Below are 23,979 nucleotides of genomic sequence, written 5' to 3'. Positions count from 1 at the left end.
TTTTTTTTCCTTCAGTTTTCTATTTTTATTTAGAAATAGATTTTTTCAGAAAATAGTAGTATTTTGAATTTCAGTATAAGGTTGACTGAGTTACAACTAGAGGAAAAAAAAAAGTTCATCACTCGAAGCACAACCCCTTTCCATGCATCCAATCCTCATCTCCCTCCTGCGATAAAACGATAAAACCCTGCACAAAAAAAAAAAAAAAAAAAAGGAAGAAGAAAAAGAAAAAGAACCATTTCTGAAATCAATTTCAAGGGCTTGAGCTGTTGAACACAATTTAAAAAGTTGGAAGTCATTAAGAAGATAGTACTAGCAACTGGTAAAATTATCAAAGAAAAATGTAACCAGAATGTCCATGCAGCGCAGTAGTTAAAGAACACAAGGATCTTTGCATGAGTAATAATAGTGTACTTATTAACAGCTACAAACAGAGAATGAAGGAATTATTTGAGCTTTAAGTGGATCTTTCTAAGTTTGATTAGTTTAGTTCTAACCTGTAATACTCTTTGGGTCACCGTGACAGAGGGATGACCTGTGTTATGCTTGTTTCTGTGTTATTACCTACTTGGAAGCCAAATTTCACTCAAATATTTATCCTGTAAAGATGATCAACAGGATTATGTCATTAGAACTGTGAAATGCAGACAATCAAAAAAGTTTTATTCAACTTCCTCTGTTAAGGTCGGCTAATGGGTTGTTTCTGCCGGACAAGTCCTTCCCCACACCCCAAACTACAAAATTCCAATCAGTTATCCATTGGGATAATGTTAATTTACCGACCATTTGTCATGATCAGTTCCTGAACTTGTGGGATGCTGCAGATGTTGATCGACTTGAGCTCTCAGCTTTTCAAAGTAGAAAAAACAAAAGCAACAGCTCTGTTATTGGATTTGGCCGGCTGCATCTTTTGCCGGTGGAAGAGGTATCCATTTGCTTATCTATTTGCTTAGAATCCCTTTTTCGAACTCTGTTAAGAGCCAACATCCAACTTAACTGAGCTTTCATGACATCTTTAGAAGTTCCTGCAAGAGATTCTTGTACTAAAAAGGTCGCTCTTGCGTATTTATCCATTGAGGTATTTGACACCAATCTTTCACCACAAGGTCCACATATATCATCACTTTTTTTTTTTTAACAACTTCAATCCAAATTGTCCAAATTTTCACCAAAAAAAAAAATGGAGCTCCAAAGCATATTAAGGGTCTATCATCATTTGAACAAAGGAAGATCCACGATTCATAAACAGCAACTCTTCGTTTGAGCATCCAGTGGCCACTGCTCAGGATCAACTTTAAGTCTCTTGAGTATCCTTTTACCGTTGCATACAGTCTGAACAAACCGTACCAATGTGAAAATGAAGTAGCTTACATGGAGAAGCAACAAGCCAGCAACTAAACTAGCCTCCCAAAGTAACTAAAACTTCATGACTTAGGCTATCAAAAGATCCACTAGATATTGACCCAAGTTGGTTGGCTTTAGAAGTTGCTTATCCAACTTCACTTGTATGAAATGAACATCACCAAAACTGATTTCGACAATTTTAGGGGCAAAAAAGCAAGGAAATCTAAAATGAAGAACATCCACTAGATATTCATATCACCATATCGCGAATATAATTTACTCTAGGACCATAACTTTTAGCTTTACATATCCAATGGGTAAAATTCAAGAACTTGCATGAACAGTCAAAAAATTATTTCACAAGGTCCTAAGCTGAAAGGGCACAAAATTCATAACCAGCCAACAATCAGAAGCAAATACAGTTGCATCTAAATGGGCTAATATAATGATCGCTCAAAAGAAAAAAAAAAAAATTTCAAGAAGCAGTTGTTAGAAATGCTAATAACATGTAACTCTAGTATTTGCATAGAGACAGACAAAGTACCTTCTTTCATCCACGAGTTGACTTTAAAATGCGCCACTTGATCAAATGGGATTAAGGACTACATGCTGAAAAAACAAAAAAGGGAATGAACATTGGATCGACAACAATAATGCATCACCTGATCGTACAAAATTTTGTTACCTTAATCTGTGTCCTGTTGTACGTATATGTGATGTGAACTAGATCATCACTAGCTTGGATAACAGCTGGATATGAAAACTCCATTCCCTCAGTCTCCTCTAGCGTTGTCACCTCTTGCCATGAGTCTCCATCATCAGGGGAGACAGCAACTTTGAGGACACCCCTCGAGATTGTATTATAAGCTACCAAAAGACGTCCATCTCTCAGCTTCACCCCATCAATACCTAACCATTAAACTCAAAAACATTAGCGGGCAAGACAAATTAGAAATCATTTCTAGTGCGAATGGTATGGTCCAGATAAAGGCGCTCCTGATTGAAGAGCATTAACAAGATAAACTAAAATTTTCACAATGTCATATCAAATAGGTTGCATTCTAAGTAAATTGTTCAAGAGATGGAATTAATTTAAACCTGGAGCAACATCTGCTTCTTGTGTGGGTTCAAATCTATAAAAACATAATGCCTGCAAACTGTGAAATAAATGGACCAATACGTGTATGTCATAGAAAAGGTATTCCTACTTTCTATCAGCTAGTTCCCAACTTCATACTCATCTTAGATTTAAGTTCTCATGACAGTATTCTAGTACAGAACCTTGAGTTGTACAAAATTCTTATAACAGGTTAGTCACCTCCCCTCAGACTTAATTAGTGTCTGAGTTTGACTGGAGAAGCTAGGATACTATATCAAGAGAAAGAGTTTAAGTTTATGGTAGGTTATTGAAACTAATAAAGACAATGGGAAACGCAGGAGATCATTACATTTTTGGGATCTGGTAATATTCTAATTAAGGAAAGTGGCGATTACTTTGGAATGTACTGAAAAGAAAAGCAAGACATTCAACCTGGGACAGGGATGTTATGTATAGTTACTTGCATTCTTTCACCATAATCTAAAAAGATCTATCATCTATGTCCATTCGCAGGTATGCTATTTCAATAACAACCTGAGTTTGGGTTCGGAAGTTCTGTAGGCTTTGCAAAGCTCCAGCTGTGACCTCCATCTTCAGATTCTGACATACAAATTCTACTTATGTTTGTAAATGATCTCAGCAGCACGCGCAAGGCTCCATTTGCAGTCAGGTACGGAACGGGTTGAATCACACTGAGAGGATTATTCTCAATGTATATTGGTCCATACTTTTTCCATGATTTACCTGCATCTGAAGTTATCTGTTTCAGAGGAAAAACTTGTTTAACAATTATCTCTATGGGTTCCTTCAAAACAAGATTGAGATAGAAGTCACGGCATAGTGAAATATCATTACAACCTCAATCCAAGCGCCCCAAGAATTCCAACTCTCAACAGAAGATCCGCAAACCAAGTCCCCATTTGCAAGCAAGATGGGCTGAGAAACATTAATCAGTGAGTGAAGAAAGCACAGCTCAAAAGAATCAACATAATAGCAGCGAATTCGGCAGTACCTTGTTCTTAATTGGTCCCAAAATACCGGGAGGAAGTTGTTCCCTTTCTTTCCAAGTGATGCCTCCATCATCAGACCGCTTCATGAATCCACTCCATCTGATATTTATGAAATCATAAGCAGAAGGTTACTTGATACTTTTAGAATACTGAAGACGCATGGATCACATGGGAAAATTAAAGTGGATAAATTCTCCGTCTCTTTTCAATTCTTGTCTCTCAGGGGCCCAATTAAGTTGAACATCCCATGTCCAATCTCCAAGCCGCAGATCCAGTAAAAGGAACAGGCAACTACGTAAAATGATAATGTGCTCAAGTGGCTTATTGTTTCCCTCAACTCTGATTTGCAAAAACAACAAAAGATTCTACCAAAAGAGGCTTTTAAGTACAGCCTATGTTCATGACCATCCAACGAATATAGATTAGACTCTGCTGATTTTGGGTACGGGAAAAAGAGAGGATTGTCCTGTCTATCAACTAATCAGACGTGCTTAAATAATCTCATGTAGCAGCAAATGTAACTATCTCCAGTGTTATTTCAGGTTAAAAGAAGAAAAACAGAAGATATCAGATGTATTAGTTGGCTTACCAAGTATGGTACTTCTCTTACAAGAAACGTAGTGCTGTGTTGATGAACGCATGTAACATAATCAAATTCAAACATTTGGAGTTATCAGCTTCATACTAGGATACATCAGATTCAGGTTGTACAAATATTTGGGTGATCTATGTCCTCTTTTATTAGCCAAATTGCTAATTAGAAGAAAGAGGGTTGCTCTCCTAGCACAAAAGTCCACAATTTCTTCTCATGCATCATATTCCTATTTAAACAAGACCATACAAAGCAGGGACCCTTCACTTCCACACTCTAGCATTCATTCCACTCGACCTCCAATCTTATCTAGGTCAAGTTAGCGCTTGCTCTTTATACATACTAATATCCAACCTCTCTCCAGTCTATAAAACTATTCTTTCAACTCTAACATCCTTTCACCCTGTCCTTGATTACCAGTATGGGCTTCAAGCGTGTACCCAGGTAGTACTATTTAAAGCACCAAACATCATGGGAGGGTTTATATTAATCGTATGAAAATAAAAGTCATTCAGTACTGCCATACATGAAAAGCCTGCAGACTTACTTTTGAACGTCTTGCCCAATTCTGTAGAATAAAAGCAATTCATTCGAGGTGAGCTTAAATAATACAGGATTCCACATTGAAACATTGTATTCTTCATCTGCAATAACAGGAGGGTTCCAAAGGCCATCCTGTTCAGAATAATCTCTCATTATGCACTGAATAATCAAGGAAAACGTTATTGCTGTAGGAATTGTAATTGATGGCGGGTGGTTTCGTTCTTCTCTGCCAAATGTTTAGAACAAAAACCAACATGAACATTTCTCTAATAGAGATGTCAATCAGTTTTGACTGGAGGCATGCTAAGAAGAAAGCTGTATATTGATGCAATCCTTGCTAAGTTGAATTAAGTTCCGATGTTGTATGATAGAAAAAACAGCAATCTAGGTAATGGTGCCCACGTTCAAGTACCATTTAGTCATTCTCAAGTGAAGACCTCCAAAAACAATAAAGCAAGAAGAACATAGAAATAACACAGTTGATTCATCTTTTCAACCCGGAGATTAGACAGAGGAACTTACATCCTTCAAATGCAGATCCATATCATCATCATTCTTCGGCACTATAAAGAAATGTAACACAATTCACTGACAAAGTCTTCCTGGATGCGGATATAATTACCTTATATGTCTGTATCCAAATTTTCACGTCAGGGGCTCCCTCTACCGTGCCACCAAAATAAGCAACCAAAAAATGACCTTTATCAACCTATCGGATTAACAATTGATTAGTGGTAAACACAGAAAATATTACATTTGACTGAATAATGTCAATTTAAACAGTATTACCTCAACAATGGTAGAAGCATGACAGTTATTAAACGGTGCAGACTTAGCAATAAAAGTGAACTCCTCCAATACTGGAACCCAAGAGCAATTATTTTTTCTCATTTCTGAACAGACTGTAGTGTTAGCTTGGACACCTTCTAACTTACTGCATCACAATAAAAAAAAATTAATCTACATCTGAGGAAATGCAGGGTTCTCAAATGGGCAAGTTAATTCAAGTGTAAGAAACTTATAACAAATGAGGGGGAAAAAAGAGAAAACAAGAAAAACTTTACAAAGATCCTAACTAGGGGAAATAATCACCAAATTGTTAGTTACATTAATTCTCAATCTTCATGAAACAATCATTGTTATAGATGGAGAATATATTTGAAATATGCTCAAATCAGTACAAACAGGGGTGACCTCATGGAAACAAATGAAGAACTGAAGCCGAAAATCTTTGCAACTTTCAGGGACAGTACGAAGCAAGTTTCGATTCTGTAATTGAAAACTTGATTTGAGGTTAAAATTATTCACCCCCAGAAGACCAATCGTACCAATCAGAGCAATTCAACAATGACAAGAGCAGCAACAGAGCCAACAACGAGGAAAGAGATTGACAGCATAAGTTGTCTCCTTCTCTCATCTCTGTGAACATCTAATTCAAAGGATAGAAAGAATCTTGAATTTCACAAGCACAGCCTAGACACCAAAACACATTTTTTCTCAGAAGCATCTGACAAACATCATTGCATTTTCCTCCTCACTAATAAAGACTCCAACATGCGTATATGAATACCACAAATATCAACAAAATGTCTAACGGTATAATATGCATTACCTGCTGCAGTCAACGTTTTAACTACTTCACTGAAAACTGATGCATATAAAACTATGGATTTTTCTTTGTTCTCTTCTTTTCAGTGTGTGAGATAGTTTAGCACTGCAAGAATACAAAGATGCAAAACTCAGATGAAAAGGCATGATTTTTATTTTATTGTGTACTTACCTACTACCAACCTGTTCTTTCCCTCTGTTTTGCAAGAATGACAATATCACCAATACCAGAAAAAACACAATGGTTGAAACCACTCGCCACATAACTAGAAATTTGCTAAATTGTAGACATTTTGAAGCCTCCAATCCCAGATGCATATTCAACTTATTCAACGTTTGCATATTATATCAAGAAGAAGTTAAAAAAAAAAAAAAAAAAAAAAAAAGCAGTACTTGGTGGAATTTATACCAGATTTAAGAGAGAAAAGACATATTAAATTAATTCTGCTCCGTACGTGCGTGTCTGATCATGTGCTGAAAAAGGGGGAAAAAATGATTGAAACCAACAAACTTCATGGTATTAAAGTTGAATATTTTAATGGTGACGGAGTTTTCAAATGCAAGCGGATATTATATTCAATAGTTCTAGTGCAATCCCGGGCCAGTGAAAAGGTTCTTGTCCCAGAAAGGTTCAGGGGGACAGCTGGAACCATAATTTGAAGTAAATCAAAGGGTGCTTAATGTAATTATACGCAACCTCTTAGCTTAATAAACTAAAAGCATGATTTGAAGCAAATCAAAGGGTGCTTAATGCAACCTCTTAACAAATAAACTAGAAGGTGAGAATTCTGATTATTAACATTAACCAGTTCAGTTCATGGCGGTCTACAACCCCAAATGGTTAACACTCACCATTGCTTTTGCTGCTGCAACACTCTCTGCTTCTACTGGTATTCTTCCTATATCCTCTCTTTAGTATTGGTCATTATGCACAGAACCCTCTAAGGTTTTGGTCTTTGTTGTGGCCATGGGGGTTTGCAGTGTATTTTTGGAGAAGAAAGTCGAAGGACGGTGAGGACGCAAGAATTCAAGGACTTGAAGCATCCCTTAAGAATGCGTTGGAAAAGTGTGCTGCCGAGAGGCAAGGCCGAATTAAAGCTCAGCAGGTATAATAGATTCTCTAGTCATCAGAACCCACTAATGTGAGTGAATTTTTTGGATGGACTTTTAAGTTTTAACTATTGATTGCCGTCAGTTAACAGAAATTTGGAAGAAATTTCCATGCCCAGAATGATGAATGTAGAGGTTGGAATTTCAGTTACATCACAGCAAAAATCTTTGTGGGAAAGAGCCGCCCTTTAGTTCGTTTAACAGATTGTTATTGCTAAATGCTCAAAATCAATAAAAAGTAGCTATATATTCTTCTTTTGGCTCTTCCTGTACCGATGCTCCACTCTGCTTGTCAGTCTTCAACAGTATAATCTTAATTAAGGGAATTTTGTTAGTTGTGTGTCTGTAAGTTTTCTATTTTAGACTCTGTAGCTGCTTCATTGATCTGGCTGATATTAATCACCTAGAATCGGAAAGACAACTTGTTGCTATACGGGTAATTCTTAGGGAGGGATTGTATTTACACGGCTACATAATGCCTTTCTGAGGTTGTTTCTCCATCATATAAAACTAAAGAAAGAAACCTCAGATATGAGGAGAACATCACACCTTCGTAATGTAGACTAATCTTTTTGATGAAAATTGTGGCTGATTAAATTCATGTGATACTCTGATCTCTGGTACATAATGCATTTTGTCTTTTGTCTTGTGAAGTGTTTTTTTTCTCATAATTGATGTTGCAGGCTTTGAGGAAAGCATTGGTTCAGCAAAATTCAGAAAGTTACGAGTTGAGTTCATATCCCATGGCACCAATTGCAGTGATCCAGTCTTGCTTCTCTACAAGGTAATCAGGAGAAGTATGCATAGTGAAATTTTTTGTTAGCAAGGAACTGTAAAATTTTGCCTGTTGAGTAATGCATTGTTCAGATATCGAGCACCAAACCCTTTGAGTTTGCAATGTTAGCTTTTCACACTTTGCTACAGTCTTGTAATATGTTGTTTGGAATCCTTCATTGGAAAGAACGAATGAGATGTGCAAGAACCATGAAAGTGGAAATTGAATCTTTCTGACAACACAAATATTATGTAAATGCAGGGTATATAAGCAAAAAGAAGGAAGAAAGGAAAAAAGCTATTTTTACTGTATAGTAGTGAAGGACAGTAAAAAGTCCCCAGGTTCCCTCAATCTAAAAGTCCAGGTACTTAAAATCCTGACATTATGTAGACTACATAAAGAATGAAATGGCTAACTACTTGCTAAGATTGTCTGTTAATACTGGATGGTGATGCTATGTCCATTATCTCCATCACTATATCTGATACGGTTTCATAAGCATGCTACAATAGTTGGTGCATTTTTATTCTAATGACCAGGTAGAGACCGAGAGAGCAGTAGGATAGGGACAATGAAATCCTGTAAACACAGGTTCATAAGTTGCAGATTGAAAATTTCTGAAACAGATTTGGACATTCTTCAGTGAGTGAAATTTTTGGGTTACCATCACCAGCTTAGCTAATTAAAATGTTTTATCCATCATCCCATCTGGAGTTTATTATGCCAATGTCTGTTTTGTGCTTTTTACATCAAATTGTCAAATGCAAATAGATATAGTGCCATAATAACCTTGCTATCTTGGTTTTTCTCACTGATGTATGTTTCTTGTTTTTCCAGAAATGGGACACCAAGACAGCCTTTACTTGTACCTCTTGCAAGGGCACAGTTAAAGTTTGATGCTGCTCGGGTTCCTTCAGCATCTCTTGAAGGTCTTGAAGGGTATTCTCATTGCTGGATTCTTTATGTGTTCCATCTCAACACTGACCTGGAAAAGTTGTGGAAGCATCCATCCCAGTCAAAATTCAAGGCTAAGGTTTTGTACTATGAATTTATTCTCTTTTGCTTGCATTAATTCATTTTGTTGCATGTTTTGTACTCACATTAGAGTCCATCCAATAAATAGGTAAGAGTACCGAGATTGAAAGGTGAGAGGATAGGGGTCTTTGCCACTAGATCTCCTCATCGCCCATGCCCTATTGGCCTCACTGTGGCAAAGGTACAATCATTTCTGCTTGTTACACTAACACATCATGTATGTCAGAGGTCATATGCTCCGAACAATCAACATGAGCAAGCTCACCCTTTCATGTGCTTATGCTGCATGGGCATTTGAAGTTTGTGGGCTTCATCCCAGTATGATGATTAGCAGTTACCAAAAATGTATAACCAAAGCCGAAGAAACAGGTTTAATAGGTTTCATATTTTACCACCTCTGGTTTGTGTTGATATCATGGAAATTGACAAACACTGCTATTTTGAAGCCTGTTTTTGTTTTCATATACCTAACTTTCTGAGAAGCTTTTCCAAAAGTACAGAAACCTATACTTTTCTTGAAGCAGATGTTCTTTTGAAAGACTTTTAGAGACCTTAATAACTCTTTTGGCACTCCAAAAGACTTCTTCAGGTCTCCAACAGCACTTCAAAAGAAAATTTTGGATGATGCATTGAAATAAAAGATATCCTTTTGTCCTTTGTTTCTGCAACAGAACTCTTAAAGTTTGATGCATGTAGGGAAAGTTAAACATGTGTGGCAAATGGAGAATTTAATAGCTGATGTCAGTGCACTCTATCTATGATTTAGGTGGACTCAGTGGAAGGACAAACAGTTTTACTTTCTGGTGTGGACCTAGTTGATGGAACTGTTAGTTTCTCTGTTACTTCATTACTAGTTAAACCAAGTTACAGTTTCTCTTCATTATTCTTCAGTTCGATATACACTACTTCTACATGCACAGTACAGTATTCTATTTATACGTAACACTATCCCACTAGTGTGGCTTATCACTTCTACATCATTACCAGCCTGTTCTGGATGTCAAGCCCTACCTTCCATACTGTGACAGCATAAGTGAAGCGGCAGTTCCTGAATGGGTGAAGGTACCCCTGTGAATTATCTATTACTAGTCTTCAGCCACACATTAGATGTACTCCTGAAATTCTCATCTGATAGCATTTCCATTACTATTCATACGTTAGAGATGTCAAATATCAGATGTAGCATGGACAATTAACACATTGAAAATGTTTCAGTTGGGCATAAAATGCTTTAGCTCTGGTTTGATGTAATGATCTGCATTGTAAACATAATATTGATGCTTCACCAGAAATAGAGCTAGGCTGAAATAGGTATCCGACAGCTAGTATGAGCCTCTGGTGTGAATATCTTAGCTCTAACTAGGAGAGAAACAAAGAGAAAAGGAAGATATAGCTTGTACTAGTGAGGTGCTATGATGCTCCAATTTTTTAGCAGATTTGAGTTTACTGTAGTTTACTTCATTAAGATTTTGGGGCCTTTTCCTGTACTTTTTATCTTACTGCTGGTGAACAGTGCCTTCAATCTCATTGACTAAGACAATTCTTGAAATCTCTCGTGAGAAGAACATTCACCAGGTATATCAGTCTGAAAGTAACTGAACTAGTCTAAACTACAAGTTAAAATTTGGTAGTGAAGATGTATTGGTTGGTGCGTATGTACTTGGAAGCCATTTATTACTGGGCACTAAAGCAAACTTTTGACTACACTAATTACACTCACTATGGAGTTAGGTTTACAAGTCATATGGCTGTTAAGGCTGAAAACAATCTCTATGTTAATGTAAGTCAATATGATGTAACCAAAAAAGAAAAAAGTAAATATGATAAACCATTTATTGATGCAATTTGCACAGTTTAGATGACTGTCTTAAATTAGTGTACAGTATCCTCATGAAATGAGTTTCCTTTGTAGACCTGAATCACCTTACTTGATTAGCAACTTGAAAGATTGTTTAACATTGCTGGTACATTTTGAATGCCATGCCTTATCTCATGTTTTGATTAAGGTGTCATTGTCGAGGCTATCCAGGTTAAAAATGGTAGTTTCCTTTTCAAACAGCAGGCTCGAATAGTTGCTTTAATTCTCTGGCACCGCAGTGAAGTGTGAATAATGGATACAGATTTTGGTTTTAGACATCAAAATTATGGAAATATTTTATGAAGACAGTGATGTATGCTAAGGAATTACTTTGGTCATATCATAGTTTTTCAAGGAGCACAAAAAAGTCTATATGAATTTCTAAAGTGCAATAACCAAAATAAGGTAAACAGCACATAAGAAAACCTCTATCTGTCCTGTTGATGAAAGGGGAAAAAAAAGGATTGCCAATTTGGAAATTTTGTTCTGTTACCTTCTTCTTGTTAAAAAGCCATAACAAATTGATTTACAGGCAGACAACTTGTTGGCAGTAGCTTCCATTAATTTCTCTCGGGGGTTTTCTGACAGTCTAGCTGATTGTTGGCCAGTAGTGGTGAGTCTTCTTATGTTGTTTTTTTATTTTCTATTTTCGTATTTCTGTTTTCAATGATTGTTGTCTGTCTTACTGCTGCTGGGTTATTTCATGGCCTTGAAGTCGTTCTTTTCAGTCTTGGAAATGACTAGGCAATTTTGTCGCTATAAAATTTCTGCAAGAATAACTCATTGCATTGAAAATTCCATTTATTTGGCTTGGTGAATGTATCTCACTTGGCTACTAATTCACTTTGTGACCTCCCCTGATAAGATACAGTTGTAAATTTGGTTTATATGCTTCTGTGTTGGGTTTGAACTGCACTCTTGTGAATCAATTAATGTCTCTTTCACTAAAGGTATTTTCCAGTAGAAAATGAAAAACCTATTGACTTTTAAGAAAGTCTGGCGATGGATATTTGTAAACACTGCTTTTCTTCTAAACTAGCCATCAAATGGAAGATTCATTCAACCAGTTTTCAGACACGTTTGTTAGTGAATATCTCATCTAATTGGGATCATGTTGTGTCTCCTGCCACTACTAAAAGCTTAGTACTTTCCCTTTACAGGAAAAAAGGTCTCTCTATACCTCCCAACATGAATTTGAAGGTTTGATAGAGCAGGTGCTATCATGGGATATCCGATCAGTATCTCAAAGAATCCAACCACATAACTCCATAACTAAGACTGGAATTGACAGCATAAATGACACTGCTGCAAAATTGGAGGACCATGAAGATGATGAAATCTCTGGACAGGGAGGTGGGGAGGAGTCTGTTTCTTCGGACGATGTCATTTATCACCTTATTTTGGAAGGCCTGGATGTCTCTTACAGAATTGACTGCAACAGCGATGTTATAGTTGAGAAAGCCAGTTTATGTTTATCTCAAAACCAAACCACCAATAGAATCAGAGTACATGATTCCGTGTAGTGGGAATACTCAAAAATTTTGTAGCATTTTGCAGTTATTGAGCTTAAATGAGCATCAATACATGTAACTGAATGCTCTTTTGTTGAATTTATTGCTGGTGATACCCCAAGGCGATAGCCATGTCCTGTCCTGTCCTCTCTTAACTGATCCAGCCCATTGCAATGAGTTGTTTTACTTTTGCCCTTTCTGATACAATGCATGAACTGGAAGAAATACATTTATGTACAGGAACACGTCAAATGTGTAAAATTGAATAACAACTGGAAAACAACAATTTGGGCTAGGTTACACGCCAAAATCCAACAATGTCTATTGCAATCTAAGAACAGAAGGACTAAATTTGAACAATGTCTATTGTAAAATTTGAACGATTGAGTTATTTATTACAATACCACTTACAGTTGTAGAGGTCTCCAATGAATTATACTGACGCAGGTCCAAGTCCAAGCAACACTCTCAATCTTGCAAGTTGGACTGACATGAATATTGCTGCCATATTCATGGGCCAAACATGCTTGATATGACTATAAGCAGGGCATGGATCGGTACGGAGCCAAAAGATGATGCTTAATGCGTATAATCGCTTTGTAGATTTTTGGAAACACTGAGAAATTGATGAATCTAGGAAAAGAAGCAACTAGCTGACACCCAAGATAACCTGAAAGAGCCCCGTTCGATATAAGATATATAGCATAGACCAAGGTGATGCTTGCAGCCCAAAGCAAACTGGGATAATAAACACTCACGACATGTTGGTAGAGAAATGGAATTACATTATTATCTGGAGAACTCAATGATCAATATCTCAACTACAAAGTTCTTCATACCTTTGATTGATTTCAAAAAAAGATAAAAGTAAAAAATAAAATAAAATATTGCAGCTCTGATTCTCTTTTAGTGTGAAGAGCTGCACTTCTAATTCTCTGCATTCTTGAGAAAAGCTATGGAAGAGCATTACAGTCATGATAGCTTCTCTTATAAACACACATGATAAAACAGCATCATTTTTTTTCAAGAACACCCCATTCTTGGTCTGGTCTGGCCTGTTCTGGTCTCGTCTTGGTTCACCTTACTCGTGTAAAGACAAATTTATCACACTACTGTTACTTTTCATTGGTGGCTTGTCCATTATTCCTCCTTCAATAGTTCCACACGCTATAATTTGATGCAACTTGTAGCCCCACAGATGAAAGCGGTTGATGTTACCACTCCACCTTCACTAAAGTAACTTTATCCTCCTTCAGCCAGCCAGATCGACAAGAAATATACATATTTTTTGTACCATCATCAACTGTCCGACCAACCCACCAAATGTTGCAAGTCCAGCTTTTCCTGACGTACAAGTGCAAGGCTTTGTACTTCATACGCGTATCTTTTCTTCTTTTTTCATCTTTTTCTCTCCTTGTTTATGAATTGCAAGCACATAGTTGTACAGATCGACTAACCAATTACTACTGCTCATAAATTCATGCGTAGTTCAGTTCTGATCAAAATTGTGAATTTCGAAGCTTATGTTAACAATAGTAGAGGGATTAATGTTATGCGCGTTATCAATGTAATAAAGATTGTCCTGTGCTAGCGAAAGTAAATACATGTTAAATGTACAAAAAGAAAATTTTAAATATAAAAAGACATTAACTGTCGTGTAGCTAGATTCCGATTAAGATTACATATACATATGCTTTAGCTGATCCGTCTTCCCAATTTATCTGAAATATTGCAACTACTTTTGAGTATGATGACAAAATCTCCTTGGAATCGTGGTCTCCTGTGTTTTAATGAATCTGCTCATGCCATCCATTTGACACGACCTACAAAATTGAGGAAGTGTTAGAATGTTCTATAATGGTGCATGTAATATATATGCTACACATGATATTCTGTAATGAAAACGGGAGTTTAGCTTAGCAATTCAAAACTTGGGCGGAGCTACGTTTACCCAGTTGGAACCCCTCTCAATGTTTTAAACCCCACCTTCTTGGCGATCACATTGGGACTAAATGCCCGCAGAGGAAAAATCTTCTACTTTAAAGTAAGGGTGGGCGAGGGTCGAACCTGTCCGCTGTTTGGTTGATCTGACCCGTACCTTACAAGTCAGTCATTTTTTGATTGATATCCGCGCCGTATATCAGTGGGTACCCAATTATAGAATACCCGCTGAGATAGGGTCGAATCAACGGATACCAGCTCCGCCCTACTTATCATTTAATTTTTTAAAAAATAATTTATACTTATTTAATTTTATATTTTACACATTCATATAAGATTTAATAAAGATTTTTTTCTCAAAATCAGTCTCCCACCAAGAAATAAGCATGCGAAGAGAATACAAGATAAAGGACAAAAATTAAAAAAAAATTCAAAATTAATAAAAGTTTGAAATAAGTAGCACATTTTTTTAAATATCTGTTCCGCATTAATTAAACACTTTTCTATAAAATATAAGATCATGACCTTTATAAATGAATCTTATAAATAAACTATAGTATCTCATATTTGTAATGTAATTTATTCAATGAAATTTCTTATTTAACTCTAAATTATTATTTTATAGTATGTATATAAAAATAATAAAAAATATATATATATGTACACGGAGCGGGTTGGGTACCCGTGAATTTTTAATTATGTGACCCTAACCCGCCATACATTTTAGCAGGTACCCGACCCTCTTTTGACTCGATCAAATCAGGTATGCTAATTTTCAGATCGAATTGGATTGGATATAACAGGTTTTTGGATTAGCAGATAATTTTGTCCACCCCTACTTTAAAAGGGTGCTGATAGGTTGCAATTTTATCATTTATTTTATTATTAATTCTCCCTATTACTTGACCTGATGTGAATTAATTATTAGATTCTACTCACTTTTCGTAATTTATATTTATTTCAGGGAGTAGAACAAAAATATCACAATAAAGGCCAATTTGACAGTTATCGGGAAAGAATTCACATAGCAAGCAATCGAGGGCATTTTTGGAATAAGGAGATACAAGTCTTTGTTGGTAATTCGCACAGGGCAGCATTAAAAGGAGGAACGCAGGGCTGAAGTAAGGGGTCTTCTTCTTCCCCCTGAGGGGAGCCGCCGCACAAGGCAAGAGCAGCAGAGGACTGAAGACGGCTGGCTTCCTTAGCCTTTCGTCGTGTAGCTTAGCTTACACCTCTGACTTTTCCTTCCTTGCTTCTTAGTAGTAGTTGCCTCTCGGATGTCAGGAGCCATTGAAGCATTGAATCATTTCCCTGTAGCTTTTTCATTTGATTTTTCCTTGCGGTCTGTAGTGAATTCCTCCTACCACATAATGGCCGCAACTATCACTTCAGCTTTGTATGGGGTTTTTCCATCAACGATGAGCTAAATCCATTTTCTCTAGTCAAGGAGTAACGGATGCTTTGAGTCATCTAAAATTGTGAGATCGATTTAATTTTATCTTTTTCTCTTATTTATTGGTATTTGCATATTCTCTGGTTGCAGTGCTTATGATTGTTTGATTAATTGATTGTCTTGGATCCGGATAATTAGTTAATTTGATAATCTATTGTCAATTGGGACATTAAATCCGTAATTGTTTAATTGTCTCAAAATAGTGGCAACTGGCATGATTAGGTTTGTGTCAGGGGAATACGCGGGCTAATCTAAAATAACCCTGGTAGTGCGTTATTTGGTTAGAATAGGGCTCCTCTAATACGTAAGGCAATTGGGGAATTAAATTCTATGGGCGTAAGGCAATTGGGGAATTAAATTCTATGGGCGTACCTAGGATTATTTCTCAATTAGAACAGTGATTAACGGGCGTACCTTAATCATCGACACAGTAAGGAGGGGTTGACTGTCATCACTTGTTTGGCAGTTATAACCTATTTATTAGTAAATAATTGGAATTGCCTTTGCTTATCGATGATCAATTGGGTGAACCGTTGCTGAAGTTATTTCTTGGCTAGATCCTTAATTATCACTCATTTGATTTCAGTAATTTGTTATTTAATTTTTAGTAGTTTTTTAGATTTTAGTTGAATTTCTTTGATTGTCACATCCTGCACAAAAACACCCCCTTGTCACTGTGAACTTGAAAAGAAATAATTACTCCCAGTCCCTGTGGATTCGACCCTGCTTACCACTATCTACAGAAATTAATTTTAGCTGAGCAGGTTTTATTATTGCACAGGCTGACAGCCTGTCAGGTGCGGCCCATATTTTAATATAGCATAATATATGTGTATATTCTTTATATGTATAACATTAAATAAGTACTATGTTGTTGTTATTATTATTATTGTAAATAACATGATATTTTGTTGTGATAAAATGATGTAATTTTTATTATAAATTTATTGTGGTAAAATAATTATCTTATTATGTTCATTGGCCATTTTTCACATATTGCGTGTTGTTCATAAAGAAACAATAGCAATTAGTTTGGATTTTATTATGTATATGGTATTAAATATGGAGAAATAAATTCAAAAGATCAAAGTGATTATTAAACTTTAATTCACGTTCAATTTTTTGCTAATAAATTCAAATGGCTGATTAATAAAACTATTATTAGTGTTATATATATAAAGTAAAATTAAATAAAAAATAAAATGATAGTAGACTGAGATGGGCGCACCTGCGAGAGTAGTGGGATGGCGTGGGGGGCAACAAGGGATGGAGTGAGGATGAAAAAAAAACTTTTGTATAGTGGGGTAAGGAGCGGGGAAGGGTACTCGTTCTGTACAACATCTGCCCCTACAATTTCCTGTCACCCAAAATGTAGAAAGAAATTTATTCATTGCCCCCAATTTCGCATAATTTAACCTTAAAATAGAAAGTATTAATCTGATGATAGTAACATCAGCCGGTACGTTTGTACCAAAATGAGCAGCTTCTTGTCTCACGTGTGATATTACCTTGGAACTTTATATAACCAAATGCAGTTGATAAATTCTGAACACAAACAAACCTGTAAAGCTCAGTGGCCATCAAACCTAAGTCTGTCTTTGGACCATAGATCAGAGTTTGAATCTCATCTATTTTAAAAAGAAGAGGTATTATATCATCTCTTTGATCTTTTTTCAAAAAGATTCAAAGAAAATATCAAATCGTTCATTTGATATAGTCAACTCTATATATCTATTAATTCCTTTTATAATCTCTTTAAACTCTCCTCTTCGTAAAGTAGAATAAATATTATCATGGTCGAAAAAAAAAAAAGAAAAAAACACAAACAACCTGTAGACAGGTACTAGACTATTGCACCCATTTAATATTCGACTATTTTGGTACATGGCATTAGGCATCAGAACCCGTAGACACTTAAAAAAAAAAAAAAGGCATCAGAACCTAACGCCTTTAATGTCTTCCAAAGTAGGCAAGACGGAAAGGCCACAGGAATTTATTCTGGCTGGGCCCGCTTTGAGTTGTTGGTGGGCGAGAGTTCTAAATATTTAATGCATGGTACTTTGCCTTTGTAGCTTTAACTATGAACCCCACCACCCAACGAAATTCGTGATTGAAACTTTTGCCGGGGTTTGGTTTGGGATTGGGCAAAGCCAACTTGATCTGCTGCCCTCTCCTGGTTTCAGTATTTTCTTATTTTGGAGGTGTAAATAAGTAAAAGTATAGTATAAATAAATTTAAACAGGGCGTAAATGAGGCGAATTGTGGTATAAAAAAAATGATAAGATAACCATTCTACCTCAATTGGTTTAAACGGGAACTTGTGAGGCTTATGGTCCATTTTGACTGCACCTTGTGTTAAAGTGGGATTTTGTATATATATGTATAGCATTTTCTGACCGTGTGTGCATTCAATCCAATTGCAGCCTTTTTAGATGAATTTTGACCGACAAGAGGGCCGGTTGCCATTAAGAACATCTTACTTAGGTTTGCTCATAAATGAATTCATGAAATGTCCGTTTCATATTTTTTGGCATAAAAGAAAAAGGAAGAGAGAAAGACCTTTAACTACCTTAGAAAAAAGAGAAAAAAAATTGGTAAGAAACTTGTGCTTAAATTTTCTTTTAAATGAAAACCATTTTTGGAATTCATGCATGTTGTTCTTCTGATAAAAAGATTTATAAACAAATAATCTAGGAGGAAAACCTATGCAATCTAAATTATTTTTATATATTAAAAAAACTACTGGCTTCCGAATTGGTTTGCAACCATACATTACATTTTTATTAGAGGTGGCAATTTGTCCCAAGTCCCAATGGGTTACCCATGCCCATGGGGACTTTGGGCGGGATGTGTATTGGATTTTGATATTGGGTTTAAAATGGGACAAATCCCAATTGTACCCATTAATTGATGGGAATACTTGGGAAATACTTGGGTACCCATTGGGCTCAAATAACAAGGGCTCTGTTTGGTTTAACTATTTTTGGGGGGTATTTTTGAAATATTTTATTATAGCAGTGTATATGAAAAATTTTTACTATAAAATTTTTTTGAAATATTTGATATACTAATATGGATGAGATGTTTTTTGAGTTATTGTTTATTACTGTAACATTGTATTTGAAAAACTTATTTTTTGAAAAAATAGCCAATCCAAACGGAGTCTTAGATTCAAAAATTATCTTTAACAATTTTTATAGTCATACTAGAGAATATAATCTAGTAGTTTTCCTAGTCATTATCCACAAGAATTTTCAACATTTCAGTCAATTTAGACCTGTCATCTTTGGACAATGATGAGAATAAATATTCAATACCTTAAGTACCTTGGCCATCTTGATATATGTTGGAATATGACTGTATATCTATTTTTTCCTTTATTTGTTAATCCAATTTTTGATGGGAATCCTGAGTATAAAGCACTTGCATGTTTATTTAATAAAATTAAAAAAAATTTAATAAATCAAAAATATTAAAATTATATAAAAAATAAAAATGAATTAAAGGAAAAAAATATGTAGAAAATAGATTTGGGTATTGGGCGGGATCAATCTAAACCCATCCCAAAGTGATCCCGCCCAACTTAGTCCCAAAATACAAATGGGTAAGATTGGGCCCAAACCCATATGACCCGGTTCCATCACAAACCCAAGCAAATCCCGCCCATCCCGCCCATTTTGCCACCTCTAATTTTTATTCCGTAAAAGGAGATGATATTTAGGAATCAAGACAAATGTCGTTATGGAATATCGGGTTTGTTTGAATAGGAGTTTATTTGAATGATTTAGTTGAGATAATTACCATAACACTTTTTATGATGTGATGTATGTGAGATAAAAAAGTGATTGGAAAGATAAAAAAGTAATTAAAATTTGTGAAGTAAATTATTTTATCTGAAATCATGTGAATCCAAACAAACCCCTTCATTGTCCTCATCAGTAGTTAATATATATATAAAAAAAGAGGCATTTAGTAACATGAGTCAATCAGCCGGTGACTTCTTTTCTTTCTTTTCTTTTTGTCAAAATCAGACAGTGACTTCTCGATCTTGTTAAACTTAGGCTTTGTTTCAATTGCATTTGTCTGAATTTTTAAAAAAAATTACAATAGCGATTTGATATACGTGAGACAAAAAAATGATTAAAAATATGTTTATAAAAAAAGTAGCAATTTTTCTTTGAAAATCTGCAATCCAAACACACCTTAAGACTTCATGATGATTCATGGATCTTGCCCATCGGATTTCGTATTTAAACAATTCTTGGTTCGTTGTTCAATATATGCTTAATGGGTTTGGTTTTTCTAATAAGAGTTCAGTAACTTATTTGGTTTTGATAAGATAGTTTATCTCATTTGCAATTACGTGCTTATGAGTACTTCATGGACCAAAAGATTTGCTGCAATAAAAAATTTTTAAAAAAAGTGTACACCAATTCTCAAATATCCTCATTCATTGCGCAAGATAAGTCATGCATGTGAACTGTGATTAGTTAATGGAATATTCCTATACTTTTGGAAGTGAATTAATTAAGGTTTAATAAACAAAATGGTACTAAAGTATTGAAATTACCACGCAATTGAGGTTGCGTTTGGATCCGAAAAAGGATCTTAGATGATGGATTATAAAATGAGTAAATTTAAACTAAAAATTGATTTCAAATTCGTTTAGGTATAAGAGATTCCACGAGGAAGGAATTTACTTACGATGATTAATTCGTTTGGAATTGCGGTTTTTCGTCGGAAAATTATGTCATTTTTCGTGATCACATTTCCCTATTATCTTTTTTCCTCACATACATCAAATCGCTACAGTAATTTTTCCATGAAAAATCATGGAAAATGCAATCCAAACACAACCTTAGGGATTAAAAACAAAATTCTGCGTTCTTGTACTGCTTTTCTTATCGATTTAATATGAATAATGCATACTTTGATGTTATGTGACTACAGGTGTTTTTGTTGACATTTTGTTTGTTTGTTTGTTTAATGCTTCGAGGAAAGTTGAATGCAGAAGGTATTTATTAAAGCAAAATCACATTTTAGTATTTGAATAGATTTGGCAAGAGTCACGCTTCCTGATTCCTCTTTAGAAGAATTGAATTAAAATGACAACATTCCAAAACCCATGAATAAGGTCAGAATATTTCGCCGACTCAATCCATCTCCATTTCATCAGTGATTAGATATCCTAAAGGAAAAGCATGAAAGAAAAATACATTAAAAAATACCTTAGATACAGTAACGATTTCCCCAGAGAAAGAAAAGAACAAATAGATACTTACCCAAAAAAAAAAAAAAAAAAAAGAGAAAAAAGAAGAAGAAGAAAGAATAGAAGAAAAATGCAAGAAAAGGTACAGACAGGGATAGAGAAGGGAAGGGAATGATTCCCGGATTTGAAACCACGCAACTGGAAAGCCGACTTTCTTTGAATGACTAAACAATCATTTCATCACCACACCTGGGTCGCGTCAGAACTCAGAACTCAGTACCGGCTGCCAACTCGCGGGAAAGCCGGAAATCCACTTTCTCCCGCCACGCCAGAGCTTGTTACCGTCTTTGCCTTGGTCCCTTTCCCGCATTAATCCTTACATTCTCAAGCAAACTACAGGAATACCCCTCTTTCCCCCATTTTCTTTTGTAGTGACCAATTAAATCGAACTGTCATACCCGGAGTCCGTTTGAGTTGAAAATTATGCAGAACGACTATACTTCCATTCAACGGACCCGCGTGATTTCTCGAGGAAAGGTGTATGCGAACCTTCCTATCAATTGTTTTCTTTTTGCGTTTAAGATCAAATACGAGGACTTGAAGTTTCATGAAATTAATAAATGAATGTTTACTGTTGGCGAGGAAGACCGTCCCGCTCCATTGACTCGACTTATAGACTTTGGCAATTCAGCCTCGAATTTTTCTTTTCTAGATATACACACACCTCAGTTGATCCATAATTCCGCGTACAAGATAAGAAGTTTAATGAAATAGGAATAGAGATTCAAAGTCATCCAACAGCCACAAGGGAAGCCTGCAGAGTTGATTTTTGTGAAAGGCCGCTGCTTCTAGATGTTGGAGGTTAAGTTGGGGCGTTTAATAACTATTGCTACTATTCTTTTTTCGGGAAGTGCAACTGTGCAAGTGTAACAGCTCCATTTTTCAGACCCATTCAAAGGATGATTAAGAAATGTATTAGTACTATTCGATATTAATGTGGTACAACTTGACTGCCGTCTCAATCCTTGATAAGCGCCACCTGTGGTCCTCGTGTTCATGATGCATAAATGGCATATACAATAGGCCAATGAAACCAAATGGTCTATTACATTGCTCTAAAAATTTTCTCATTACTAAACATAACCAATGAAAAATGATGATATCTATTATTTGAGGCATAAATTCAACTGCTGTTATCATTTTTTTTTGACATATGCCATTTATGTATGTGTGTAAATTGCCTCTACATATACATTAATTTTTATCAAATATATCTCCTATATATTTTTGGTGAAATTTTTCGAGTCCTACACTTGATGGAGATATTAATCAGGAAATTATGAGTTTCTTGATTTGACTCTCAAATTTAATTTTTCCCCCTTCTCCGTTCAAAACTTGGAGTTCTCTTGAGACCTCCCTTGTACTAAAATAAATGGTGTTTTTCTTCCTTGTTTTAAACAAATAAATGGTACCGAGTGTGTTTGGATTGTCAAATTATTTCAAATAATATTTCGCTTGCATCATAAACACATTTTTCAATTCATCTTTTATATTTTCAATTACTTTTTATCTCACATACATCACATCACAAAAAATACTACAGTAAATATTCCAAATAATACTCTATGTTTTTTGGTGAACAATATGAGGTCCCTGAATATTTACCGCTAGGGAAAGGAATCTAAGGATATGTACATTCACGAAAGTCCTTGTTTGATAACGATTTTAAATTGCATCAAAATTTAGATGCGCTCAAATAGTCACCATTGATGTCATTACCAAACCATCAGTGCTTGTGGCCCACACAGTTCATTCTATTGCCAGCACTTTAACAAATACTAACACATCATTTGGAATCTATTACAAAGAAAGAATCTTCTTGTACCCTAATGACTACTTAACCAATTGTATCTACTTAATCAATGGTCTCTATATGTTAGATCTGAAAATGTTCAAATCTTCTCGTCGTCGGATTTTAACATCATTTTTGAACTTGAACCAATTGAATTGTAGATACGTGAGAATATACATGCACAGATATTTATGGTGCAATTCCTGTAATTAATCAGATTGTGATAGTCTGTGATTCATAATGTAATCTTTCTTGTTAAATTTAATAATTTTTCAAATCAAATGAATTTGTGATATGTTCTATGTATTTTCTATTATTATTGCAGTTTTTTTGTCAAATAAATCGTGTTGGACGATTTTCAATTAGTTTATTAATAATAATATTGGCTTTTGTTTTATAAAAACAAAATAATAATAGGAAAGATGAAATAACATTAATTTATTAAAATGTACTGTGATTCTTTTCCTTATTGGGCGAATCCTGGTTTGGTACAAGATTTGAAAGAAAATACAAATTATTACGTTCTGTTCAATATCGTCTAGTTATTGTATTTATCAGTACAATATTTGATGCAAAATCAAATAATATATTATGCACTCATAAGTATGTGAAATATGATATTGATGTACGCGAATGAATTAATCAGTCACTAATTTGACAACATTGTACACTTGCATACCAAATAACACAAGAAAACATCCCAAACCCAAAATAGTGCACACGATTTTATAAAAACACGTTAATTCACAGTCGTACCATCCCATATATACCCGAAAAACATCTCCTCTTCATCATTTTCTTTTTGCCACCAACCTTAAATAGAATCTTTGCATGCTTTACCCACATTACAGAATCCAACGAGCTGTGTGTGCTCTACATTACGAGCAAATGACACCTGAATTCACCGCGTCCACTCCGCAAGGATGACGGTTGGAAGCAAAAGCAGTTAAAAAACCAGAACTGAAAGAAGTTTTTATAGTACTAAGTGACTAACAATTAGAAACAGAATGGTGTCATTTCCGTAGATAACTTTGTCCAC

General features: G+C 35.3%; 2 protein-coding genes across 4 annotated transcripts; one reads left to right on the top strand and one right to left on the bottom strand.

Annotated features, from left to right (window-relative positions):
* Positions 1 to 6,279, bottom strand: LOC113773179. Its single transcript, XM_027317755.1, has 10 exons — positions 6,201 to 6,279; positions 5,378 to 5,522; positions 5,211 to 5,297; positions 4,593 to 4,720; positions 3,456 to 3,552; positions 3,302 to 3,379; positions 2,978 to 3,203; positions 2,030 to 2,253; positions 1,889 to 1,953; positions 1 to 187 (listed from the first exon to the last, which is right to left on the bottom strand). The coding sequence occupies exons 2-9, from the start codon at positions 5,477 to 5,479 to the stop codon at positions 1,930 to 1,932; spliced, it is 966 nt and encodes a 321-aa protein (XP_027173556.1). The 5' UTR covers positions 5,480 to 5,522; positions 6,201 to 6,279; the 3' UTR covers positions 1 to 187; positions 1,889 to 1,929.
* Positions 6,280 to 6,883: 604 nt separating this feature from the next.
* On the top strand, positions 6,884 to 12,673 carry LOC113773178 (tRNA (adenine(37)-N6)-methyltransferase). 3 transcript variants are annotated; one of them, XM_027317751.1, is made up of 9 exons: positions 6,884 to 7,086; positions 7,178 to 7,302; positions 7,990 to 8,090; positions 8,919 to 9,114; positions 9,205 to 9,297; positions 9,883 to 9,942; positions 10,104 to 10,178; positions 11,507 to 11,587; positions 12,135 to 12,673. In XM_027317751.1, exons 1-9 carry the CDS (start codon positions 7,014 to 7,016, stop codon positions 12,495 to 12,497), a joined length of 1,167 nt encoding a protein of 388 aa, XP_027173552.1. In that variant the 5' UTR covers positions 6,884 to 7,013; the 3' UTR covers positions 12,498 to 12,673. The 3 variants fall into 3 exon arrangements, with proteins under 3 accessions (XP_027173552.1, XP_027173554.1, XP_027173555.1); XM_027317753.1 differs by lacking the exon at positions 9,883 to 9,942; XM_027317754.1 differs by lacking the exons at positions 9,883 to 9,942; positions 10,104 to 10,178.
* Positions 12,674 to 23,979: the final 11,306 nt, after the last annotated feature.

This window comes from Coffea eugenioides, chromosome 6 (assembly GCF_003713205.1).
Source record: "Coffea eugenioides isolate CCC68of chromosome 6, Ceug_1.0, whole genome shotgun sequence".
Classification (NCBI taxonomy): Eukaryota; Viridiplantae; Streptophyta; class Magnoliopsida; order Gentianales; family Rubiaceae; genus Coffea; species Coffea eugenioides.
This window is presented reverse-complemented; position numbering and strand designations above follow the sequence as displayed.